Source organism: Eutrigla gurnardus (assembly GCF_963514095.1).
Source record: "Eutrigla gurnardus genome assembly, chromosome: 1".
NCBI lineage: Eukaryota > Metazoa > Chordata > Actinopteri > Perciformes > Triglidae > Eutrigla > Eutrigla gurnardus.
This window is the reverse complement of record NC_139915.1, coordinates 13,887,595-13,911,867: the sequence shown is the minus strand read 5'-3', so window position 1 is coordinate 13,911,867 and position 24,273 is coordinate 13,887,595. Positions and strand designations below refer to the sequence as shown.

At 42.0% G+C, this 24,273-nt stretch overlaps 1 protein-coding gene across 1 annotated transcript; it reads right to left on the bottom strand.

The window, feature by feature from the left end:
- Nucleotides 1-805: 805 nt before the first annotated feature.
- plekho2 (pleckstrin homology domain containing, family O member 2) lies at nt 806-24,123 on the bottom strand. The gene is made up of 7 exons (XM_084009759.1): nt 23,461-24,123; nt 11,413-11,562; nt 11,075-11,197; nt 6,090-6,194; nt 5,911-6,009; nt 5,343-5,612; nt 806-5,235 (listed from the first exon to the last, which is right to left on the bottom strand). The coding sequence occupies exons 1-7, from the start codon at nt 23,467-23,469 to the stop codon at nt 3,886-3,888; spliced, it is 2,106 nt and encodes a 701-aa protein (XP_083865885.1). The 5' UTR covers nt 23,470-24,123; the 3' UTR covers nt 806-3,885.
- Nucleotides 24,124-24,273: the final 150 nt, after the last annotated feature.

The following is a 24,273-nucleotide window of genomic DNA, read 5'->3' as shown; positions in this document are numbered from 1 at the left end:
CACTTCCGGCCACGACTTTCAAAATAAGTCCAGTATATATATTTTTTAAAGTTGAAACTTTGTTAACGTCACTACTTATAATAATAATAATAATAATAATAATAATAATAATAATAATAATAATAATAATACGAGACTTAAAAGAAGATCTGGCTGTTATCTAAAATTGTAATTTGTATTCTGTTTCAAACGCATTTAAGAAATACTTGCTTAATAAATCCTGCAAAGATTAATCTCTTGTGTCTGAGCGAAGAAATCTGTTACGAATTATAAAATTCAAAAAATGAAAAAACAGTGTGTGTGCACAGCTTGAGATGTAAGATGAAAGTTAAGAAAGAAACGTGTTGTTTGGTGATCCTGCACTGTGTTGTCTCAGAAATCATGTCAGCAGAAATGAGTAGCATGACGGTCCACTCTTTCTTTAAAGAGCTGCCGGTTAAAGGTCACCAGAGGTCATTTAATTGCTGCAAGGTTCTGTGCTGTTCTGGGTCAAAGAACAACACAAAAGGGTGGGGGTGAAGAGATCCCACCAGAGGGAAACACTCCAGTATTTCTACAGCAGACCATTTGAATCATCTTTGATGATGAAATATCGATGCATGTCATTTACATGGTTTTACTACATGTGACAACAATAAGGTTTAAACATCACCTTCCTTACCTCAAGTAATGGTCATTAATCCAATTTTGACATAGGGTACCTCGATATTCTCTCTAACTTGAATTGAAAATACATTTCTCAGATAAATCTTGGCCATGCTTTCTTGACGTACAACTGCATTGAAGACAAAAAAACAACAACCCGTAAACAGGTAGTTTCCCTTTGTTTATTTGGGCAATAGCATGTGTAATCAAAAGAGTACAAAATGATTTCTAAAGTTAGAAAATATTTTTGCATACTTTACATGGCATGACATTTAAAAAAGTCTTAAACACTACCATCTTTTAATAACAAAGCATTGGGCAAAGATAGGGGAAATTCTGAGTTTATGTTTCAAATGGAGAGAAACATAACAGAGAAGCGCATGTAATCAAAGTAATGTATGGATGTAAGGTTAGACTGTAAGAGGGATTAATGAGAGCCAAAGGGGCTGCTACAAGCTCCTTGTTTTGTGTTACATACAATATCAGTATGAAAAAAAAAATCATCTATAACAAAACTGGAATTATTCTACATGGAGTAGCACTTCTCCATTTTGATTCATCACATAATTTGTCTGAAACGAGTCATTTCAGAGAACTCCTGAGCTAGGTTGGCACATCTTCCCTCATCAACGATAAACAGCATATGCTATAGTAACACTATAAAGTATGTACAATATAAATTCCCTCACATAAACTGCCAGCAAAAACATGATATCTGAAAATAGGTACACTATAAAACAATTGTATAATTTGGTATTAACACTTTTTAGTGAATGTTGCATGTTCTCAATGAGTTGACAGTACTGCTTTGTCGTTATATTATTAATTCTCTAACTTTCAAGTAATTGTTCTTGAAAATGTCCAATATTTCATGTATAATACACAGTACACAGTAGAACATTAAGCATTACCTTCAGCTGCAGAGAAAGTTAAACTAGAAATAATTGCACTTAGTTAATTATGAGCAAGCAGCTGCATACCTATCAAAAAGGAGAGATTTATATCATTCTGCCAAAGTCTCAATCATTGGAGTGCTGCAGGAATAAATCCTATCAGTGGTTTTGCACTTCTTATCCCTCGTCAAGAAGTCATTTTTTTAAATGGGTTTCTGGTTTGAAGCCTGAAATAAGGTCTGTAGTTAACCAATGCTAAAGAGAATTTAACATTTTGTTCTACAATACAAGATGTGTCAGTAATACCCTTCTTGTGAATTTTGAAGGCACGTGTGGCAAAATGTGACGACTAAACAAAACCATGGTGACGAGTCCGCCTTCACAGTCTCGCTGTGTACACTTGCACTTCTGCAATCTTTGTGCCTTGTGTAAACAGTTTGTTTATAGCCCAATGTCAGCTTTTTACTTCTGCAGATTGCATTCATGCTTCAAAAACATAAAATTGGTCTTCACTCATGACTTTTCACATCCTGCTGAACAAAACGCGCACAACAGTATCACAAACTTGTGTTTGTCCCAGAGCTTATTTTCTGCAACAATCCAATGGAAAATCTCATTTTGTTGCAGGAACCCAGGGCGAAGCCAACTTCTGGGTTGGTTTACAAAAATATGTCATCCCTGCTGCCCTGTATTGAATGTTTACCAAACCTGGACCGCCTCACCCCCTTAGCCACTGTTGCACCTCAGGCTTTCTATTCTCTTCACTCGGTATCATTTAGTCACAGTGAACCTGTAATCTTTGATTTCAGTCAGAGGAAGACAAAAGCAGCTTCTCATTTCTAACTGTAGATTTCTCCCGCTGAAATTTCAACTGTCGCAGGCAGATTTGATCAGCTAGTTGACATGCTAACATTAACACCACAAGCTGTTTGAATTTGTGTCTCCTCCCTCTAGCAGTGAGATCAATTTCTCAAACACTGTCAACACTGCTTATGAGGTTTGCATTTTTTTTAAATTCTAAATTGAGATTAAATGAAAAATGCCTTTCAAATGTTGTTAGATCACAACCCTTCCCATATTGTGCACCTTAAAGAATATATGCAAAACAATGCAAGAAAATAAATTTCTTCATATTTCTATGAAAATCTCTTCTTCCTGTAAAACAACATATAAAGAGTGCTTCCGCAAGCTAGTACCAACCAATAATATGACATTCATCCATCTATGAAATTGCAACTTTCAGAGACATGGGAGGTGTGTGTGGAGCCACGGTCCTCCATAGCTCCGTATCACGCTACATTCTAAGCCAGCCCACTATTCAGTGGTCCAATCAAATGTGAAGGATTTGATTTAAATCTCTCGTAAACACTCGATCTTCTTTTTCACTTGGGAATTCATCACAGTACAGGAGCTTAAGACGCTCTAACTTCCGTTTCCCTGGGACTTAAACTTTTCCTCTGAATGCTTCTCCAGAAACCTTTCTTGGACGCGTTTTAGGATTTCCTCTCATAGTTTCCACCATTCTCCGAGCTGGTCGCGTTGGTCTCTCCAACGTCTTGCCCCCTTTAGATTTAAGTATGAAGTGAATCACCACAGCTGCGGTTTACTGCTAGATACAGGGAGCTTTCCCTTGGCAGCGATAGGCTTGATCAGCATTGTGTGAACCCATTCGTCAAGGGCTCGAATGTAACGGACATTCATTATATGTAGAAGTCCTTCGCTTTAGCTTTAAACAGTATGCTCTTAACATTACAAGGGAAATGGCTTTGAGGATATATTTGGCAAATGGAACACAATCTCATAATGAAATGTTGGTTGGGGTTGCTGAAATGTAAACGTACCCAAATTCAGTAAAGAGGCGGACAGAGCCGCTGACGTTGGTCTACACTCTGATAGCATCCTGGACCAGCCTCCACACAGTGATGAGATAGTCCATGGTGGATGTGCTGGTTGTAAATTGTGCTTCTTTTGTAACCTGTAACCTCTCAAACTAACGGAACTAACGTTAGCTGATGATCGCTTTCTTGAAAGACGTTGGCAGTAACTGTAGGTAGTAAGCTAGTTAACCAGACATGCTAATGATTGCAAACACACAGTTTAATTTATTCCTTACCTGTTTGCTCATGTTTTTAGTTCTGGAAAGGCAAAAAAAAGACACTACCCTCTAATGTCTCTTTATACCGAATATTACTTTCCCTACAGCCTCATGCAAACCGTACAGTAGTGGAGAACTCCAAAGCTCGACAGGCTTCCTGTGCCTATTTAAGGTTGCTAAGCTATGATTGGACAATCCCCGTTCAGGAGAGGGGTTAAGCGAAAGGTAAATTCAATCTGCTATGACTGATATTTACCAGCTCTTCCTGTTGCTGGAGTTCTTTGCCAGTTTCAATTTATTGACTTCCCTCAGGACGTGGTCAGCCTTCTTCAGCTTCTCCATGGCCTTGGTCAACAGATCCTCTGGCTTGCCGTCCCTGTTACCCCCCGCCTGGGACTGGGACACTTCGCTGAGAAGCTCCCTCGTCTTTTCCATCTGCAGCGCCACTTCAGTCTCAAGTTTCATGACATCATCATGTGGGGCCCTGTCGTCTCCAGCCCCAGCAGGAATGGCATGCTTTTTCACCTCAATGCAGACTGAAGAGTTAGAGAGTAGATCTCCAATGGAGGCTGACTTTGCCTTGGTTGAGGGCTTGAGAGGAGGAGTGGGCTCTGAGCGCCGACAGGGTAAACCCTTAGGTCTTACCTGAGGTTTGGGTCGGGTCTGGATCAAGTTTAAACTAACAGGGATTTTAATGTCCTCCTTGCTGATGTCGAACACTTCCAGACCGGGGTGACTTCCTCTCAGCGCAGCCGTGGAAGCCCCCAGTGTGTCTTCATTCCCAGAGGCTTCGCTATCATCGTCTGAGTGCTGACCGCTGTCTACAGACTTCTCCTCCGCCTTCTTTTTCTTCTCCCCGGGCAAGTGACAGAGCAGTGGACTCAGGCTGAGGCTGTCAGGTACCGGCTCATCCAAAGAGGCAACTACTGAGGGGGCTTCACTCTTGGGTAGGGCCTCTTCTTCTTGGTGAGAACTGGCTGAGGTATCTGAGGCTGTTTGCAGTAATGCGGTCGGGTCTGGTCCTTCATTAGTCTGCAGTGTAATTGTGTCGTCACCTGTGTGTTGTCTGTCGAGCGACTCTGTGGCTACTTGTGGCTCATTATTGGATTCTTTGCCACTACTTATTGTCACCTCTGATTCGTCTTGGGAAAGCTGTCCTCCTGCTCCGGGACTCATGGTTTTATCATCTCTGACACTAGGTAGAGCTTCTTCAGAAATCGGCTGGTGCTCCTCATCTGTTTCCACAGTCGTTCCTGCTGCCTCCTCGTCATTGCTTTCTTCCTTCTCCTTATTCTCATCAGTCGTGCCTTGAGCCTCTTGGTCTGGCTCCACAGCAGGATGGGAGGGTTTATTCTCTTTTGATGGAGGGGTGGGAGGGGTAGGAGGGTGGGAGTTTGGCTCTGACTGTGAGGCCTCTGCAAGGTTGCTCATGGAGTTGCTGGAGTTGGGTTTGTTGGGAGGGGCTGGCGGTGGTCCTGTCTTCTTGCTCACGTCAGGACTCTTTTCAGACATATTCTCAGCTTTGGCCTCTTCTGTAGCTTCTTCACCAGGTGAAGCACAGGGCTTGGCTTCTTTAGACGGAGGCATAGGTGGCTTCAGGACCTTAAAGCATGAAATCATATTTTACAGGCCATTTTCACAATACATATACAATACATACACAAATATTTCTGTATTGTATGATAAAAGTTATATATCATTATAAAGACCTTTTTCTCTGGTCCTTCTTCCTTATCAGTTTCATCCAGTGGACTGGGTTTAGCCTCTTTCGTAGGGGGCATGGGAGGCTTAATGACCTTTTTCTGAGGACTGACCTCTGGCTCAGTCTGAGCCTCCTCCTCCCCAGCACTTGGGACTTTGATAGCCTCTTTGGGGGTTTCAGTGCCATCAACATTGCAATAATGGTTCCCATTAGGCATCATGGCATTCTCAAGATCAAGATCCAAACGCAGGATACCATCCGACGACACAACAGCTACCTAAAGGGCAAAAAGATATCACGCAGGGAAGACATTTAATTCAATTAAAGGCCAATATTTCACAAATTATCAAATAAAAGCAAACATGAGGGTCTGGTTGCTCAACAGGAATGATTTAGTTTAGTTTAGCCCTTTAGCTGGCGCTCTTATTCTGACTGACTTCACGCATTCATACCTAGTGTTCAACTGCAGAATTACTTTACATAGCGACAGAGCTAACCTCACAGTGTATCCTTACACACACACATGTATGGATTCTCACATTCACACACACACACACACACACACACACACAAACCTCTTTCATGTGTATCCTGGTTGGTGGCCGTCGGTTACGGTTCCCTTTGGGCCTCGATCGAGTAACATGCTCTAAATTACTCCCTTCATCAACCATCACCTGTGAAATCATTACGCTCATTAATTTCGCCTGAATCCATTTGATTCGTTTAGCACGTCCAAAAACTCAGAGATGTTTACCTCGTCAAAGATTTTGTTCTTCGCTCGATTGATGCCATCGATTAGAGCTTTAATCCAAGCCTCCTTCTCCTCGGCAGTCTGAGCTTGAAACTTCACATCATGGACCTGTAGTGTTTCCATTTCAGAATCAGGTTGATGATCAAAGTTAGGTGTTAGGAAGCATCTATTATACACAGTCAGAAGAACAACATTTCACATACTCCTTTTCAAACATTTCTGACTACCTTAACTATAAAAATGGAACTTTAAGTACCCTTACTATGGAAAATTGGCCTCTGGCTGGTGGCCCTACTTTAAAAAAAACCTTTTCGACATCATTGAGCCATGCAGAGCCAGAGCTGTGGAGCGTTACCCCGGAGAACCCAAGTGGTGGCCAAGTAGCTGTTCACATCCTGGACAGACCCACTCACTTCATTCACTGAACCACCATCGTAGACTACCAACAGCTTCAGGAACCCGGTGTAGTTTGACAAGTAGGGCATTGTTTTAAATGCCCTAAATGTTGAATGATGGGATTTCACTTTGCAAAACAATATTTCCTTTTTTTTCTTCTTCCCTTTATTCAGAAAATTATAATGAAAATTGATACCAAAACATTTGGTTTGGTTTCTAATAGGCCTGCCATAAAAAGTAGTAGTAGCTCCACAGCACAACTTGTGGTGGGGTTACACACTTGCACAAGAGAGCAATACTGTGTTTTTATTTTTTTTATTTTAAGATTTTTTTTATTTAGGCATAGACGCCTTTACTAGCAGTGGACAGATAGGAAACACAGGAGAGAGAGGGGGGTGTGACATGCAGGAAAGGACCCCAGGCCGGGACCCGAACCGGGGTCCGCTGCGCATGCACGTTCCCACATGGCATGCGCTCCAACCACTCCGCCAACCGCTTGCCAATACTGTGTTTTTAAAGTGAACCTCTCTCTCTCTGTCTCTCACCAAAATGAGCTGTTCACACTGTAGCATAGTAGCATAGTAAGCCATCCCTGGAGTTGTCTCTTTGCCCAACGTGGCATTATGACTTTTCGTAAATATACACGCCACTGCCTGTCGCGTGTTATCTGTACGCAATTCGAGCTATCCGCGTGTATGTGTACGTTCTGAGGGAAATGACCCATCACATCCGCTTGTTTGTCAGCGCCCTCTAGCGAAACGACCCATCACATCCGCGTGCATATAAACGCCCTTTAAGGTTAGGGTTAGGGTTAGGGTTCGGCGTTGATAAACACACGAAAAGGCGATTGTGCGTAGTGATAACACACCATAATGGCATACGAGTTGGCGTGTCATACATACGCCAATTCATGAGATCAGTCTGCTTTGCTCCACTACAACCACATTCACTACTTGGGTGTTACATTTTTTCATGTTGGTATTTTGTGCCATTTTCAGGGGACAGAGATTCCCACCTGAACTCAGACCAGGGGCATTGAGATTCAAGGTTAGCAACACTTTCCCATGTGTTTGTGTCAAACTGACTAATAGCGAAAACCATTTCTGAAACTGATCCAATATGGGGGGAAGTGCTGCAGACGCCAGCTACTTGCGAGCTGTAATATAATGCTATATGAGAATATACTACATCCATGGTGGGAACGCGAGCTGGGCAGACTTTGTGTTAATTGTGTAAAAGATTAAAAAAATGGTTTGTGTGCATTGACAAATTGTTGGAAAGTTGCAGCAAGTTGCGCTACAAATGGATTCTAACACTCCTGGGATCACTTCCTTTTTCCTCGAGACGAATGCTGTTCCAGTTTTCTAGAAACTAGAAAGTTGCACTCAGTGAGGTGAAGATCTCCTCCAGGTAGATCTACGACCACCGCTGCTGTGTTGTGTGATTGAATGAATGCAACCTACAACAGGCACAACAGTGATGCACTCGGCTGTGTTAGTAGTGAGTGAGAGTCAGTGTGGAACATAAGCACAAGAGGTGGTGGACAGACACATTCACACATGAGCCATCGTGTGATTCTCCTGGCTCAAGATGATAATTATGACTCTTCACCACAAGCTTGTTAAACCATGATTAAACTGCATGATTTCCAACTTCTGTTTTCAGATATCACACATCCCGTTACTAAGTGTGCATTTCTTGAATTTGTGAAGAGGCTGTGTTCAAACTGAAACAAGGATTTAAGGGTTATTTTTAACACGCTGTTTTGGATTTGTTTGTTGCTCTGCATGTGTTCCTTAGTCAGTTTCACTTCTTTCATTGCACATTTTACAGTATATATATATATATATATATATATATATATATATATATGTTGGGACCTCACTAGAAGGACTACACAATGCGGCCTATGAAAGCCTACACATGCGGCCAGGACAAAGGGACAAAGGGGATTAAAAACTACACCGCCATTTTAGTTTCACATCTCACCCAGGTGAGAAATGTGACGTCACACAACTGGTGCCCTATTGGCTGACCATCTTCAGGGAACCCCGGGGGGTCCCCTGGAGCGGCCTAAGCTATATAATCCGGCGCCGCCGGAGGAACGCTCTCTTTCCATCGTAACTCGCGTTACAACAGGAGGTGAAGATTACGTCTGCAGCGTTTTCCTTTGTCCTAGGCCGCAGTCTTTCCCCCAAACTCGCTGGACGAGCAACAGACTGTTTTACCCCTCTTTTCCTCTACTCGTTTTATTTTTCTTTTGTTTATCATTTTGGATCCTGAGGAGACCGCCGCGACAGCGCGACTCTCCTGTTCCCCGCGGTAAGAAGAAAAACTTTCTTCGTCCCAGCTGCCAGCAGAACGGATAACTCGACCCGTCTTTGTCTGAAATCAGCTGACTAAATCGCCGAGCGATTGTTCCTCGTTCCCTGCAGAAGGAAGAATAACTAACGGTTTTCTTCAACCAATTGGATCCGGCGCTGAACGAGCGCCCACGAACTACTGTCCGTTGCCGGCGTCAAGGAACGCCATCACCGCACGGGACGAAACCCTCACATCGACGCATCTCACATCGACAAAAGTAAGAGGCTATTTGTCTGGGCAGAAGCAGAGATTCGATAGTGTAGGACATGCTTGTAATTCTTGTTAATGTGTTTTAAGTTCTGATCGCGGACCGCCGAGTCCGTTTGTTCATGTGCTGCTGTATTTAAATGCTGATCGTGTACCCACGCAGCTGGGTTGATTTCTGTAACAGTAGCCATGTTTCCATCCAAAGTGATTCGAATTACTGGGAAATGCGCATTAAAAGAAATTCGAATCATGTGTGTTTCCATCAAAAGAACGGACTTTGGTGAAAACTACAAATTCGCGCGAGTTTTCTAAGTCACGCGAGATTTTCCGCGGGTTGGCATGGCAACCAGCCTGTAAACATTCCGTCGTCTTCCTGCCACCGTGTGATAGCGGCACGCCTTCTGAGCCTCAGAATATCGCTCGCGCATTCTCCCTCTCTTTGTTTGTGTCCCGCTAACACACACACACATACGCCGCACACACGAGTCCTAAGCCAGCTGTTCCCGGCGGACGCTAGGGACATAGCTACATCTGGTGGCTACATACGGCTATCTCTCTCTCTCTCTCTCTCTCTCTCTCTCTCGCTACTCCATCGGACGTCAGTGGCTCCGCCCCTGAACGCTGCGAGGAATAACTCCATCTGGTGGCCGCACATAGCCATCCCTCTCTCTCTCTCTCTCTCTCTCTCTCGACACACACACACACGCACGCACGCACACACACACACACATACGCACACACACACACTCCACGTGTGTCTCTCCTTCTGTTTAGCTTAGTTTTGTGTTTGGTAGTTAGGTAATAAGGCTTTGTTAATTGCAGTGTTATTGATTGTGATCATTATTACTGATTTTAATCAATCTTATTATATTATAACTAGCGGTCTCTTGTGCTTGTTGTGTATATGTCACTGGATAACAGCAGGTTGTGAAGGCTAGTGCTTGAATTTCACGCCTTTTTAATTGTTAGATTGTTTTTATGCTTCTATGCCAAAGATCACGATGATTGGCATGTGAGTATAAAACCTTTATATTGAGACTGAATACAGTTTTAGGTTATCTTTTCCCTGATCCCAGGGTGGTGCCCCGTTTATTCATGATTATATCATGATAATATATTAAATATAATTATTAATACCGATAATCATATTGATATTAATAATTAACTGTTGATAACCAAATCTGCTCCTGCTACAACCCCAACATATATATATATACACACATACATATGCTGCAATGTAATAGGGGCAGGATATTTTACAGTTTAGCCATAAACTTCAGTGTGTTTTCCTGAACAAATTTTAATATTTTATTGACCTAATTTACATGCACTCCGTTTGTTTCAGCACATTGTGAGGAGTCTTTACAGTTTATTACTCTATTTCTCTCCTGTGTTTCACCTTGTGTTTGTGGCTACCGATATTAGCTGCTGTTAGCCGGAAAAAATGTACATGCAGGCTGAAATTTAACTGTGGTGTTCTGTCAGGAGATGCAGCCTCCTCATTGGATATCAGTAATTGATTGGACGCTGCAGCTGATCAGACTGATTTGTCTCAACAACACAGAGTTTCATACTGTAAAGACAGATAACTGATTAAAGTCAACAAAACCACTAAGTTTTATATATATTTTTTCCTGATTAACTGTCTATTCTAATAACAGATGCACCCTTGAACCTGCGCAAGCTGTGTGAAAGTTTGTAAACTGGTCTTTACTTTGTTGTTTGAGTCTTCGTTCCCTGTGGAGGCATGCAAGAGAAACAAAATACACCTGTCTCCAGTAGACCAGCCAGGGACTCACTCACTTGCCGCTGCCATCTCGGAGACCTAGGGACCCCCGAACCCCCACAACCCAGTGCCTCATTCCAATAAACCTCTTCCTGCTTTTACTGACCGAGTTTGTCGGTGTCTGCATTTGGGTCCACCCTTTTGTCCAATCCTTTAAACCTGATAGCTGGTTCTGTTGAAAGTACTCTCTTCCCAGGGCAAGTTGTATTCCCAGCCAAAGCATCTCTCATCTCACCTTATTTCCAGGCTTGTTTGATCGAATCAGTATCAGTCTGTGCTTCTTCTTGAAGGGGCTCCTTAATTCATGGCATTGATCATAGTTTTCCAGGTCAAGCCTCTCTAAGCAGTTCTGCAGGTCCTGCAACACAAGATCACGGGAAATAATCTGCAATGTGCCATACAACCATTACAACAACCCATTAACAAGTACTGTGTCTGCAACTGTATTACCCTGAGAGCTTTCTGTGATTTATGAAAGCAGGTTAGAATATGAGATTCCAACAGTTACACTGTTTGGTAATATGGTGCAAATGAGTGAAATGCTGAGTAGTGAGACATAAAATGGTAGTGTACCTCAGTTTCATACACCAGGATCTCCGTCTTCTCCACGTGGATGTAGCGGTCCTTATAGCTTGCCAGCAGTCTGCCGGGAGCCTTCTTCACCCAGCCGGCCTTACCCAGGAACTTTGGCTCTTTACTCTGGGCAGGATCCTCCTTTGTACCCTGCAATGATAGAGGAAGGAAGTCACACTCCAAACACACACTTCAGTAGAAGCACAGTGCAGACCCTCATACATTATCACTTTCAGTTTGTCTTTGGTTGTAATTGGCATTACATAGTATACCTGTACTAGAAAAGTATGGAATGCCATGATATTCATTATTAAATAAGGGTAAGTAATAGGAGTGTGAATCTTTGGCTTCACAGCGATTCGATTCGATTAACGATACAGTAGTTGGCGATTTTGATTCAAGGACGATTTTTGTTGTTGTTGTTGTAACGATTCGATTCGATTCGATTCGATTCTGTAAACCACGATTCGATTCAGTAACTTGTAACCAAAATTCTATATCCATGAAATAAACATGCAATAATGCAAGTGAGACTATCGGTATTCTACTGAAAGGTGAGAAAATAACATATTTATTCTAGAAAAAAGTAGTCCTGCATAATATTTTATGCTGAATAGAAAAATGTAATTAAACATTGCTCAGTTATTTTTAACATTTTCAGTAGACTACATGCTGGTAGGGGAGAGTGTGTCTTAAATGTATTAAAACATTAATCATAAGTAAGAATCACGATTCATCCGATTAAATGCATTTATATCGATTATTGGTGAAGCCAGAACGATTCATTCTATTTATTTATTTTAGCAGATCGATTTAGTAGAATCTATAGGACTGACAATCGATTCATCGATTAATCGAATGAATCGTTACACCTCTAGTAAGTAAGTAAGTAAGTAAGTGAATGAAATGAATGAATGACCATTATTGCAAGAGAAATAGAAGTGTATCCTGACACAAGGATCCGTGTGTGGACACGTTGGACCAAAACATTTTCTTTTAGGTCCCATACGACTGACTTCCTAAAATGTATTGAGGAATATGCATCACCTGAACACAATGGGTGTTATATCCACCAGTGTGTTGCACTTCATGCTGACAGCAGTGAAAAGTGTAACAGGTGAGTGAAGATGTGTGATGCAGTCGAAATGACTTATTAGAAGGACATCAGACGATAATATGTTCTTCTTCCTGTTTGCACTTGAGTTGAAGTGATATCCACAAAAGAATCAGGAAAGTATTTACATGTTTCACATGAAATAAGATCTGCTCCTACTTTTCCAATCACTCCCACTTCTATGATGTAAGACATGGTGAGGAAATGTGCCTGTGCGATCACTCCAAGCTCAGAGTGTGGTTGTGCAGCGGGTGAGGAAAAGTTCTGCTAACAATGTGGTGTTATTGCAAAACCAGTTGGGTGAAAATAAAGAGCATGACAGCAGCAGATGCCAAGCGACACGAAAGCACACTCAATTAAACTGTGAGTGAAATGTAAGGGAACTTTAGATTCATAATGGAAATGGCACGGACTGCTGAGTTCAATCAGTACATGCTGCATACTTGGAAAACAATGCCAGCGTCTTTTGGGAATGAAGGAAGGACATTTAAAAGAAAAGAAGCATAACCACTTCTACACTGTCCTCCGTATGCTTAGCCAATTATATAACTACAGTTCAATAATCTAAACAATCAATCACTTCTCTCCAGCAAAACCAGCTGGCAAACAGTATTGCTGTTATTCCAAATTTTGTTTTGGGATGTTTAATTATCCCGACCCTACAGGAGAACATTTCAGCACTGAATCTGCTGCTATTTGTCCATGTCTGGACAGACATGTGTCCATGTCTGTCCAAAATGTCTTCACTTGATCATTTCACCCTATTGGACACCTACGTGAAATAATTTAACAATTTAAATACTTAAACAATTAGCATATACATTTTGAGTTGGCCAGAATTGTGTTTTGTGTTGTGAGATCACTAAATTCTGATCATCCTATCCTGCCAAATCTGAAGAAGTGTCCTCCAGGCATTCCCGAGATATCGCGTTCACAAGAATGAGATGAATGTGAGGTCACAGTGACCGTGACCTTTGACCACCAAAGTCTTTATTCTTGGGTCCAAATGGACTTTTGTGCTGAATTTGAAGTAATTGATTGAAGGCACTCTAGATGTAAAACGCGTGTGTATATGAGAAGTGGTGGCTTGAGCTGTTTCTATGAACCTTTGGATCGGTGAACGTTTGTCACTATTGTTACCTATTGTAAGTGCTGTGAATCCAAGCAGACTGCACTGTGGCTGCCAGCCTCCATCAAATATAGACTTGTGTCTACATATATACTTGTGGAGTAAGCACTGTGTAAACCACAGAGGTCCCTTTTCATGCAGGTGTCTGCAAAATTCCCAGCCTTTGTTTTTGTTGGAGGAACTTCCACAGGATATCTTCTTCTTTTTTTTGGAGTGGGTGGGGGATTAGGTGGGAGGTCATCAAACTGTTTTTCCACTTTCACTGTAACTGCAAGTGTGTCTCAACTGCAGTGCAGCTGCACGAAAAGGACCGCCAAGCAGTGAGGAAAGAAGTGCCAGAGAGAGAGAGAGAGAGAGAGAGAGAGAGAGAGAGAGAGAGAGAGAGAGAGAGAGAGAGAGAGAGAGAGAGAGAGAGAGGCAAAATAGAAAACGCTACTTTGTAAAACCACTTAGATAGATTGATGGTGCAGCGTTCACCACAAACATAAAGACAAAGCAGCCTCACTGTAAAATCCAGAAGAGCAGAGTGGCCTTGGCATGCCTGACAGGGGTGAACATGTGGAGGGGGGGGGGGGGGCAGAACAGCAGTGTGAGGTTTCCATTACTCAGGGCTCAGCTGACTGCGACAGCGCTGCAATATATGACAGTAGGTTAAGCAGGCTCCAATTTTGGACTCACACAGGAAGTGTGCTCTGCACTAAAACACAGACCTACCCAAAACTGCCCACACTGTTTGTGTATTAGCTGTCCTATTTGCAGTGGTGTGAACTGAACATTGAAATGTTGGTAAGTAATACGCAGACAGTTATAGCATTACAATATGCGAAAGGTTAGGTATCTCACATGGGCTGGGTCTGAAAGGAGGAAGAGAAAACAGAGCCATGGGTTTGGTGGAAGAGGCGCACCTTAGCAGACATGTGTTTCTGATGAAGTTTTAGGTCAGGGAGCATCTGGCATTCATTGATTTTCATGCTGACCAGCATGAAGTCACCACAAGCCTCACTGGAGCTCACACTTCACCCCCACTAACCCTTTACTGCTGGAGCTGGGAAGAGACAGTGGAGCTGGACAGACCTGCTGTTTTGGTGGTATGATAAACCCCCTATTAGCCTTAATGAGCCATTGAGATTCAAGCCCATCACTGTACACAATCTATGCATTCTAGCAAGGTTCACATTGAAACTTGGTTGACGATAGGATAAATGCACTGACATATTAATTGTGTTCTAGGAATGGGACGATATGGGATTTTATAACGGATCACAAAGGCAGTCTCACAGTAAATTGATGGTGGTTAATATCCATTATCGAGATAATCACAAATATCGTCGAGAGTACGCCTCATTTAAAACATGCAGGACACAAAAATAAATGTATTTACTAAGTTTATGCAGGGAGACCTTATGATTCACGATCATCTTATTCAAGATTATTTGATTGTTTTTTACTGAAAAAGATGTTCACTAAAAAAAGTATTTGATCCTTAACAAAATGCAAAGTGATTTCAGTATGTTTTGGCGCCATTTTCAGAGTTTCAAAGGGACAGTGTGTAACATTTTAAGTAATTTATTACCTAAAATCAATACCCTCATTCATAAACAGGTCCTCATAAGTGTATAATTACCTGCCAATAATCTGATTTATCCTCGTAAGCAAAGAATTTATTATTTGTATTTAAATTGGATGGGTAAGTCCTCAGGAGGCTTCCATATCGTTCCGCCATTTTGAAGACTATAACCACCGAGGTGGGACATTAACTTGATTTTGTTCAGATCCAGCGTGAATGAAAGGAGATCACATCAGCTAGAGGCGCTTCTGGACACGCAGGGTGCGCAAAGGACCGACTCTCCCCCAGGGCGGACAGCGACTTTTACCGACTTTTTCATCCACCCATTATGCAGCCATTCCCGGACAACGGTGCGCCCACGTCATGCTGTTCCCCCTGGAGCTCCCGGGGAGCGACTTTTACTGAGCTTTGTTATCCACCCGTGATGGATGTCCCGGACACGACTTCTTGCTTTTATAGTCAGTGTTGTAGAGCAATATAAGCACTTTAGTCACATTCGTTTGTGTTCGTTGTGTGTCTAGTTGTTAGTTTATGCTATAGGCTACGACATAGTAACGGAAGGCTAACAAAAATAAACCAATAAAAACCTTGCTCAAGGAGTAATTACTTATACATGCTCACACATCACCTGACAGAATACTGGTGAAGTGGTATTGGATGACATGTTGTCATAGCTTCTTGGTACCTAACAGCTACCGTAGTTGCAACAAAGCGATGCGCTAGAGAGCACTATTCCTCTGAATGCAAAAAAACAATTTCACCATTAGATGGGAGTAATTCCTACACACTGTCTCTTTAAGGATATTTTCATGATTCTCTGGATAATACTGTGAATCACATTTATTTTGACAGGATAATCTCACAAATGAAATTTTACTGTTAGTATGTGAATATTTATAAATAGTCATTAAAAAGACACTCCTAAGCTTCCTTTCACTTACACGGTGGAGAATAGATCAACTTTCTGCCGGACTGAAGTTATTGACTAAAACTGGCCAGATTAAAATATTTGGACTCATCTTGACCCGGACAAACAGCTCATTGTGTCAAAGTGTTCACCTTACAGGCCTTAACAGGAACCTCATCTGATGATGGTGCAAGAATGGAGCTGCAGTGTTGCTCAGGGTTTTTTTTTCCACACATTAACTACTCATGCAGGGAGGAAATCTATTTTTAGAATGGTGTCATGGCCAAATATGAACATTTATACACACATAACACCCACGTTCTTCCGATTACAAAAACACAGTCTGTTGTCACTGAACTCTAATGGTTTCACATATGATACAATCAAATTATTCTGAGGTGGCACATGCAAATAATGTGAAAATAACTACTAGGGATGGGTAAAAATATCGATTCAGCAATGCATTGCGATTCTTTTCCCCGCAATTCAATATCGATTCAGCAATCTTCTGAATCGATTCAAGCCCCTGGCCAGTGGGGGCGCTGTGACCGACACCCTCGTGTGATTCGCGCTGTACGGACGCGGGCCGCACTAGACCAAACCATTACAATATGGCGACTGGAGTGAGTACACACCGGCCGTGGAAGCGCCGCGAATAGGCGCGTAGCGGAGCCCGCTTCCTTTCGGCGCCCTTGTTAAGCGATAGTGTCGTTCACACCAGACATGGAGCGCCGCGAATAGGCGCGGCCGTCCCGTGCCGTGAAGCGATCGTTTCGGCGTCTGCTCTATTTTTTGCGCGTCCCGCGAGCGAACGCGTCAGTTCTGGCAGTAAATCACACAGTAGCTGTGTCCCAATTCAGGATCTGCAGCCACAGCTAAAGAAACACGAGACAATCTGGCCAATTTTCAAAATAAAAGCAATTTTCAAAATAAAATACCGCGATTGACAAATGCGATCATTGTTGTGTATCTCAACTCGCACTGGGAAACAGGAAGAGAAAATACATTTAATAAATGTGAAGCGTAGATAAACAAATATGTGCATTTCAACGGTATATCTGCACTACTACTGTCTACTACCATAGCTTCCGTGGCCGGTGTGAACCCGTTACATGCACTGTAGTTCAGTGTTTAAGCAGTGTCCTGTTTTATCATGCTATGAGTTAAACCACGGCTGTTCATAAGGCATGAAACTAAATAAATTATTTGAAAAAATGATTTGGTACTCTTACTTGTGTATTTCTACTTGATACTGAATCGATATCGAAGCATTTCAATCAATATCGAATCGAATCGATATTGAATCGAATCGTGACCCAACGAATCGAAATCGAATCGAATCGTGAGATTCTAAACAATACCCAGCCCTACTACACACTACACAAATATCAGCAAAAGCATCAGACGATATGAAAATTTCGTGTCAGTATTATCCTGCCAAAATAATTGCGTAACGATACTTTCTTCCAATCATCAAAATATGCTTAAAACTCTTAAAAAGGCCGAACTCTGTTTTATGGGTGGGACGAATGTAAAAATAACGCATAAATGTAAAAATATCTCTGTTTTTGATTGCTCTCTCATAATAGTGAGCTAGACAGCAGATATTTACGATTATCCCTATAATGGAAATTCACAGCAACTTCTTGTGAGTGTTTTTTTTTTTTATTGCAAATCCCAATAAAATCCCATATCGTTGAACACACCACATTTTTGCCACGATCAAGTCAGGGCTATTCAAACGTATCGTTCAGGGGGCCACATATTCAGAAAGCTAAGGGACCAGGGGCTGGACATTTTCCCTGACCCACTTCACCCCTTTCTGGCCTCAAGAATTAACACCTTGTTGCCTTTTTGCTAATTTGTGAGATGTTGCACATAGAACGATGAGTCTAGCATCCATTAACGACTTCACGATGATGATCGAAAGGTTATGTGAGAAAGTTGTGTTATTTATCAATGAAACACTGCAGGAATAGTGACAAAATAATGCACTTTCTTAACTGGCTGAGTCAAGTTACCAAACATTAAAAGTCAGCTGAACAGAGGAACTACATATACATCCTGTTTCAAACAAAAAAACACCACTATTGTTTGTAATCCTTGTCATGTTATTTACTAGTAAGTGTTTATTTTTGAGAAAAATATTTGTGTTCATTTCTCACTAGATTAAACTATCTCTATAAACATGAGAACATTTTGAAACAGACGTTATATTGAGAAAACGGTTTTTAACAAACTATAAAGTGATATATTTACAGTCCTTCAGCGAGAAGTTCAACAGCTTTAACCTTCCTCTGCAGTCAACAACAATATGGAAAGAGAAAAGGAGCAAATCCACACAATGGAGAAGCTGGAACCTAACAGTAATCAATTCTTTTTACGACACATGAATTATAAAGAGATGAATCAAAATGCTTTCCGATTCATTTTCTGTTACTCAACCAATGAATTGCCCAGTTGTGTAAGTTCTATTTTCTATAGTCGGTGAAGAGGAGAGCATTTGAAGAAGCAGCCTTGTGAACCGACTGCAACATGAAGGCAACTCACCAACAGTAGACTGACAACACAAAACCCGATCATGACCATGATGACTCACTTCTTCTTTTAGGACTTGAGCACCAAATTCTCTGAGAATGCAAACATTTATAAATAGATACCAGTAAATACAGGTTGACCAATTCGTCACTGGCTCCGACACCAGTGGTGTCGCGGTCAGCAGACGTGTCACGTCCAATCACATCCATGCAGGTGTACAGCGCGGTGAACACATTCACTGTTGTATTTCAGGTTAATTATTTCAGGTCTCTCTGTAGGTTCGGTACCAGGATGTAACGTTACTCACACTAACAACAGGTCTCCTTCTTTTTCCTCCTGCTGATAAAAAAAGAGTTGCTGGATATCATGGAATAGCTAAGTTAGCTAGCTAGCAAGTCAAGCTAACAGCGTGTTGGTGATGCACATTGTGCAAGATGAGAGGTCGCGACGCGGTTCCGTACACAAAACTAAATTATACTACGACAAATTGTCTTGACATGCAAAATTATCTTTGAGATCGACAAACATCACATGTAATTCATGGTACATTTAAACATAAATTCTGAAATAAGGTCCTCCGGGGGACTCTAGAAGGGGCGTGGCTTAGCCCAAAAGAACGTTTTCCTCATCTTTCCATCTTTTGAGGACTTTTTGTCCCACAAATTCAACAACACACACATGCATTCACTATTGAGGACTTTCTTTTTCATAAAGGCACTTTCCCAGAAATATTCAGCAGCGCCCCAGTAAGACGATGCGCACACACACATCCATTGTGCGGCGGAGGCCTGGATAGCGGGACGATCATGAGAGAGGGTTAATTGTTTTCTGCCTGACACATAATGTGGCAGTCTGTTTCCTCTCTGCTGAATGGGTCAGGCAGACACGTCACACTATGCAATCCAGGTCAGTGGGATGGCAAGAAGAGGATGACTCACGGAGCTCAGGCAAATGACCTCCATGGAAGGGACACCGCGGTTTAGGGGTGAAAGATAAAGAAGAAAGGGCTGAATGTGCAGTAGAGAGGAGGGAAACGGCAAATGAGATATAAAGAAACAGATGAGAGCCAAACAGCTGTCAGAGGGCAGCCAGCCAAGCAGTGGGTGTTGTTCATACTAACAACCTTTCCAGTCATAAACAACCCATAGTTTCAGTTCAACTATATGTTTTATACACCTCAATATTGACAAAAAACGATTTTAGGACACATTAACATCCCAGCACAGTACATTATTGACTGTAGCACGTCGTACTTCTGTATAACCTGTATAATAATTATGGATAGAGGCTCCCAAGCCCACGCAGTGTTAGTTATAAACAGTTAGCGATTTAAGACCTCTGTGCCCTTCATTACACTGCCTGTCTGCAAAGTAGTCATTTGTCGGTTGAGGTGAAGCCTTTTTTGTGCGTCTCCTAACAATTATTGCACAAAACAAATTTCAGCACGGATATATCCTCAGCTGGAAACATCCTCACTACAGAATAAATAACACTCTAATTTCCTCTTTTTTTTCTTTTGACCAAATTTCTTCACAAAAAAACATTTAAACTTTGGGTTGGCAGGTCATGAAATAGCCCGAAATACTATTATTACTATTATTCGCTCAGAACAAAAACATCACCTGTGGAAAGTAATTTCGGTCGTGGACACACAAATTAAACGCATTCACATGACCAAGCAACCATCAGATGCCGTATTAAATATTGACCCAAAGAAATGCAAAAAAATGGGATAACGTTCATGTTTTAGTGGCCTGAACCTAATATAGTTTTGGTTGCCTGAAGCTAATATTGTTTTAGTTGCCTCAACCTAATATTGTTTTAGTTGCCTGAACTATGGCTGAAATGATTACTCGAGTTACTCGAGTTACTCGAGTTACTCGAGTAACTCGATTACAAAAAATGCTCGAGGCAAATAATCTGCCTCAGCGCATGGATCATTGTTACACACGGACCGTTTTTGAGAAAGCCAGGATGCCAGAGTGCGACCATTTTGAGCGCACATGCAACCAAAAATCAGTGAAGTGCGGCTAAATATGTTCCGTATCTGTTGTGTTTATGTGTGTAGTGTAATGTTTTATTTCCCCCATAGCATACAGAGATGAATCACCACTGTCTGAGCCAATCAGAGGCTGAGTAGGGGCGGGCCTAGGTCTCTGATTGGAATGTTTGTGAGCAAAAGTAATCAGGCAGAGTGACTTGAGCGTCAAAAATGAAGACAACTGTTGATCATTATTTTTGTACAGAAAGTTGCTGTGCCCGTAACACCTGTCTCCCCTCGCACCGTACGATACTGGTCCTGTCTCACTGTCTCTATTTTGAACCAATTTAGGTTATTTTGATTTCTTGTTTGTGTTGAGATTTAAATAAAGAAAAAACATGTATCTTTTTTTTCCTTTCTTTTTTCCTTCTCTTTATTCCTGTTTATAGTCATTGACCGAATGTGTTAAGAAATGATCAGTGTGGGAACGATATACAATGTTAATTTTGTATCCGATTACTCGATTAATCGATGGAATAATCGGTAGATTTCTCGATTACAAAAAGATTTGATAGCGGCAGCCCTAGCCTAAACCTAATATTGTTTTAGGTACCTGAACCTAACATTGTTTTAATTGCCTGAACCTAACATGGTTTAAGTTACCTGAACCTAACATTGTTTAAGTTACCTGAACCTAACATTGTTTTAGTTGCCTGAACCTTGTTTAAGTTACCTGAACCTAACATTGTTTTAGTTGCCTGAACCTAACTATATTTATTTAAAGCCCAACCATGACGTTTTTGCTAAAGCTGGGGGTGCTGTTAGATCAATGTCATGTCCCTGTACACGAATCAGTAGATTTCAATTTGGGACTAATACCAGAATTTAATTTCAGACGTTAAGCACATGGCCTACATGTGAAATATACATGTAGCTCTGCAGACTCCAATTAACAGAATACATGTCTGGATCCTTGTCAGGCTTAAGTCCTACTGGCCTTTGCCCATCTGCACACTGGGAATCTCCAGCCACACTGGACGTCATATTCTGACATCATACAATGTCCATAAATTATTTTGGCTATGTTATAAAGCAAATGAATGAATCTCTCCTTCAGGTATCCCAATTACTGCCATAAAACATTTTTTCATAATGTAATTTCCTGCATGCACAAATCAACTGCAAGTTACATTCTCTAACTAAGCAGTTTTGTATGATGTAAATGTTTCAGAGCTACATCAGAAGAATTCCTACATATTGTTGACGATATAATGTTCTAATGACGTTCAAAGTTTATTTCAAATGTCATCGAGTGTTCATTTGATCTGACGGCTCACTACGGATGTTGACTGAGAGGCAAAAGCACTGCAGGACTCAAGTGCCGTCGCCATCTGCTGCACAGCTCAACATCTACTCACGTTTCCATTCTGATGACATCCACACAAACCACACTGAACTGATAAAAAGCTGTCAGTCGCCATGACAATGGAGAAATTCTGGTGAATCACTTACAAATCAAATATGACAGGTATACTCATTTGCATTCCTCGTAGAAACAATTCCAACGTGTGCTCTATTTGTAACCTGTAGCCTCAATTTGACTTCAACATTTCATTTGAATATTAGTGTCCACAAGGCTACTTGTTGCCAACACACAACAAGAATAAGAATAAGGAAGAATGTTGCATCTAGTTTGAATGTGGGTTGTAGCTGCTTTACAGCCTGCACTGGAGAGTGATTCTAGGAAAGTAGGCAATTAAAAGTAAAACGCAATCTGCATTCAATTATCGGATTGTGGATGGTGAAGGGAAGGCAGCAGAGAGTAACTGTTTTTCTGTGTTACAATCACAGGGCGGGCTCAAGCATGCATGAAAACGTTTGCAACAAGTTCACTGCATAGTGTATAACACTGTAGCCTATCTCTATTTGACTTCCTTTTTCTAGAGAGCTGGCTTCCTCAAAAAGCCACATTTGCATTGAGGCATGCAGCAAATCAAATGCTACATTAAAGTAGGCTATGATTGAGGATAAACTTGTATAAATGATCAAAATCTTAATGTTATGTTTTGTGCCTGTTTTTTTTTTTTATCTGTTGAAAAGTGGAAGCCAAGCGTTGTTCATAAATATGGCTAATCACAATTCACTTGCCTATTATAAAAACAGGAAACGTTATTAAGCGTATACTAACACTTTTTCTGACATATTTGCCTATCACGGGGGATTCGGCAAAGGTACAATCGACCAGTTACATCTCATTAGTGAAATATCAACTTTTAGATGCCGGAATGAACCGTTACCGGACACTAAATGTCCAAATGTAATTCACGTGTGATTAAACGGAGATGGTCATAACGCCGAATTGACCGAAGCACACATCTTAACCAGACAAGTTGTGTTTTAAAGGTTAAACTCCACGTTTCTACATTTGATAGCGCTACAATAAAGTCGAGTATGTTTCCAATTGTCGTCCCTCGAGTTTCTAATGGACTCTGTCCAACCAAGCCGTTGAAACAGATTGACAGGTGTGCAGGTGCTTCAAGTGCCAAATACCGCTGACTTCTTCTGACTGCAGCGGACGCAGCGGAGCGTCTTTCGCCGGTGAACACCGCGTGTATCACGGGAACAGCGGCTCGTCTTCGCACCGCCACCTCTTCCGCGGGCCCCAACTCCGCTGTGATAAGTTGGTCGCGCCCTCGCATCGCAACAACAAAGTGATCCCTCTCACTAAGTACCCCGAAAGTCCCAGGCCGACGCCGCGGACACGGTGTTTAAAGTGGTCCGGAGAAGAGGCAGTGGCGGCGGGACTACTCACATCTTCCATGATAGAGGAACGAGATCCGTTATGTGAGTGTCGACTCGTCTGAAATCCCTCGACGTCGCCCCTTACCCTCGCCAGAAAGCGTTTACTTCTTCTCCCCTGTCGATCGGCAGCTGACACATGTCCCGCACCGTGAAGTGGAGAAAACACGGAACCCAGCGCTTTATGACACCGAGGCTCGTCTGCTTTTCCTCTTTTGCTTCAGAGGGTAGAGAAAGTTCGCGGAGAAAAAGTTTGGTTTCCGGTTGAAGTCTGTCTCTTGACACTCTTGAATCGAAAGGTCTGTCGAGGAGGAGCAACGCGACCAGCGGCGTCTGTGCATCATCTGCGGATCATCTGTGCATCATCTGCGGCATCCCGACTCAAACTCGTGCATCGCAGCGTCGCCTGTCGCAGCTGGATGATCACATACACGCAGAAACCCCAAACTTGTGCAGCTGCAGCATCCTCCGAAATCCTCTGATCGAAACGCTCCCCGCGGAGGGAGACGACACTCCCAGCGGTGTCCAAACTTCAGGAGGAGGCGTTTTTCTGGCTTGTTGTGTGACGAGATACTTTTATGCTGCTTTGAGCTTCCTTTTGTCAGGACATGCTGGATAGTGAACATTAAACTCCACACTTCCTGGTAGGTGTGGCTGTCTCTGGGCCTTTTCTCAAATAAAGAACGAAATCAGGGAAAGTGATGGCAACACTCTCTAACAAGGTGCGGATTATAACGAGTTTATAACTGTGGAAGAAGCCCATTTCTAAGTCCTTATTTTGAGATGCTACGACATTTTTTGAGATTCCAAGTCATTATTTTTGAAA

Coding starts and splice junctions, on each gene's coding strand:
- plekho2 (XM_084009759.1), bottom strand. Junction 11,198..11,412: donor TCCTGGTGTATGAAACTGAG/GTACACTACCAT, acceptor CTTGTGTTGCAG/GACCTGCAGAACTGCTTAGA. Junction 5,613..5,910: donor CCAGGATACACATGAAAGAG/GTTTGTGTGTGT, acceptor TTTGCCCTTTAG/GTAGCTGTTGTGTCGTCGGA.